Source organism: Nannospalax galili, unplaced genomic scaffold, assembly GCF_000622305.1.
Source record: "Nannospalax galili isolate Female #2095 unplaced genomic scaffold, S.galili_v1.0 scaffold385, whole genome shotgun sequence".
Lineage (NCBI taxonomy): Eukaryota > Metazoa > Chordata > Mammalia > Rodentia > Spalacidae > Nannospalax > Nannospalax galili.
Genome location: NW_008354956.1, coordinates 16,760 through 19,580, shown reverse-complemented (window position 1 = coordinate 19,580; position 2,821 = coordinate 16,760). Strand labels below are relative to the sequence as shown.

The 2,821-nt window shown below is 48.7% G+C and overlaps 1 protein-coding gene across 1 annotated transcript in view; it reads left to right on the top strand.

Moving 5' to 3' along the window:
* Positions 1-1,740, top strand: part of LOC103749220 (carcinoembryonic antigen-related cell adhesion molecule 1) — a 15,865-nt gene extending 14,125 nt beyond the window's left edge. The window contains exons 4-6 of the mRNA XM_008852080.2: positions 357-483; positions 1,332-1,362; positions 1,467-1,740. Coding sequence (XP_008850302.2) covers positions 357-483; positions 1,332-1,362; positions 1,467-1,514 — 206 coding nt within the window. The 3' untranslated portion in view covers positions 1,515-1,740. The remainder of the gene's footprint in view (positions 1-356; positions 484-1,331; positions 1,363-1,466) is intronic.
* Positions 1,741-2,821: the final 1,081 nt, after the last annotated feature.

Below are 2,821 nucleotides of genomic sequence, written 5' to 3'. Positions count from 1 at the left end.
GCCATCTCTCCAGCCTCTCTGTCTCTCTCTCTCTCTCTGTCTCTCTCTCTCTCTGTCTCTCTCTCTCTCTCTGTCTCTCTCTCTCTCTCTCTCTCTCTCTCTCTGTCTCTCTCATTTCCAAAGCCTTCAAATGACTGACAGGATGAAACTGATGGGATTCAGGGATTCGAAGAAAGACAGAAAATCAACTTGGGATAAACTTTATAATTACGTCATAATTCAACTCACCTAATCAACCTGCCGGCACAAAACATATTCCCATAAGAAACAAACAGAGGAATCTAAGCTAGAGTTCTCCTTCGGGACACCGCACTGCAGAATGCCTCACCTTCATTCCTTGTTTCTTTCCATGACAGCTGACCCAGGGCAAGGAAGTTCTGGCCTCTCAGGAGGAGCCATCGCCGGTATCGTGGTTGGAGCTGGGGCTGGAGTGGCCCTGATAGCAGGCCTGGGGTATTTCCTGTACAGCAGGAAGACTGGCAGGTAGGTCGGCCCTTCCTCTTCCTCCTTAGAGTCTAAGTGCCATGCTTGGGAGAGGGCGAGGACTTCTTCCGCCTCGGGGCTGGCTCTCTCCACCTTTCCCAGAGCTCTGCTTCTCAGCACTAATTCCCACGGTTCCGCCTCCCTCGCCTGGGCTCCCTGTACGCTACTCTCCGAGGGAGCCGGTTCCTATCTAGTTTAGAGAAAAGGATCCAGTTAGGGTCTTCCACAGCCAGGAAGCCAGGCCACAAAGAAAAAGAAGAGAGAGGACCCTAGTATCTGCAAGAGAAAGCAAGTCTCATGCCCTCTGACCACCGCGGGAGGAGGGGCAGGGCAAGAGAGGAGTCCAGGTACAGCGGTGGCATCAGGTCCTCTCGGACAATACGATGAGAAGAAACATAAGCAGAACCTGCCTTTGGGAAACAAACAGGAGAGGCTTTAAGGTAGAACAGTTACAGAAGCAGTGGAATGATCGTAGACTTAGAGCACTGTGCCGTCCGTGACTCAGTAGTACATACGTACATACGTACATGCAGCTCAGTAGTGAAGCACTTGACCTGGGGGTCATCACTAGCACCAGGGGACAAAGTAGACCAAATACAGACATCCAGCAACCAGGAAGGAGCAAACGCTAGGAGGGATCGCGCTTAGACGAAGGACTGAGGAAAGAGGAGAGGCAGCACCAAGCACTGTGTAGACAGCACCGACACCAAGCTACTTCCGTAACGAACCGTAGGCCACCTCCCCCAGCACCCAACCACCTCCACCTGTTACCTTCTTCAGGCAGCAATCAGAAAGCCTCATGAGCTTTGTGTTTCCATGCATTGGTAACTCTCCTCTTGCTCCCCCAGGTCCTGCCCCTCTGATAACTCTTCCAAGAAGGTAAGCCCTCCATTGGCTGTTTTCTCACGGGAATTTTACTGGCGAGAATAGTGCATTCGAGTTGGTTTTGGTTTGTTTGCTTTGCTGCTTGTTTGTTGAGACAGGGTCTCATCACGTATGCTGAACTCGACAGTAACTCAGTGCGGACTTGAACTTGTGGCAGTCTTCTGGCATTGCCCTCTCAAGTGCAGGATTTAAGAGTGCATGCCACTGTGCCTGGCCGAGAATGAGGCGTTCCTGGAGACACAGCTGTGAGAGCAAGTTTGAGTCCACATTCCCTCCATGCTGCAGGAGAGAGAGATTGGCTAAGCTCTCCGATGAATCTCAGGCAGAGTGCAAGGGTGAGGGGATGAAGAGGTGTGGATGGGGGAGGGGGTCTGGATTTGATTGGGAAATGTATGAAATTAGAAAAAGCTCAATAATAAAAAGTTTAACAATTAAAAAAAGAATATGTGTTTCAGAATGATCCCCACCCTGTGTCTAAAATATTTGTTTAGTTTTTAAATTTTATGTGTGAGTGTATTGCCTGCACGTATGTGAGTGCACCTATGTCATTCAATGCTGTGGAGGTCAGGAGAGGGCTTCAGAGGCCCCTGGAACTGGGGTTAAGGACGGTTCGTAGCCACCATGTGGGTGCTGGGAATTGAACCCGGGACCTCTGCAAGAGCAATCAGTGCTCTTAACTGCTGAGCCATCTCTCCAACCCCAAAATTTATTATTTTTGATCTTTATGTGTATGAGTATATTGCCTGCATGTATGTAAGTACATCCGTGTCGTGCAATGTAAGTACATCCGTGTTGTGCAATGTCTGTGGAGGTCAGAAGAGAGCATGGGATTTCCCTGGAACTGGAGTTATGGATGGTTGTTAGGCACCATCTGGCTGCTGGGAACCCAACCTGGGTCCTCTGCAAGAGTAGTCAGTGCTCTTAACTGATCCGATGAGCCAACTGCCTCCTGCCCCCTGGCTCCATCCTGTGTTTAAATCCCAACTTTTGATTTGTAGTACTCTGTGGCCCTTGATAAGGAACGTGTATGCTCTGATCCTCAGTCTTGTCACATATAAAATAGGTGGTCTGCCTACCTCAAAGAGAGGTTAAAGAGATTCAAGGAGTTGGCAGATGGACCGCACTTAGTACACTGCCTAAGCAAGGAACCCATCACGTCTTTCTCCTGTCTGCCCTCAGCCTCAACCTCCTCTGACCATTAAAGTTCGATTCCCATTCTAATGGGTTTTGATCCTTTATTTCAAGATGATTTTAACAAAATTTAAACTTTGTAACCTTTCCACAGAGTGCACACATATACCTAAAAGTGTTTAAATCATAAGGACAGTTTCATAACATATGAACTCTCATGAGTTTAACACCCTTGTAAGCAGCACACAGACCAACTTACTTCACAACTACCTCTCCCTCCCCCTCAAAACACGCCTTCCTGTCACTTCCCTACAAAGGGCAA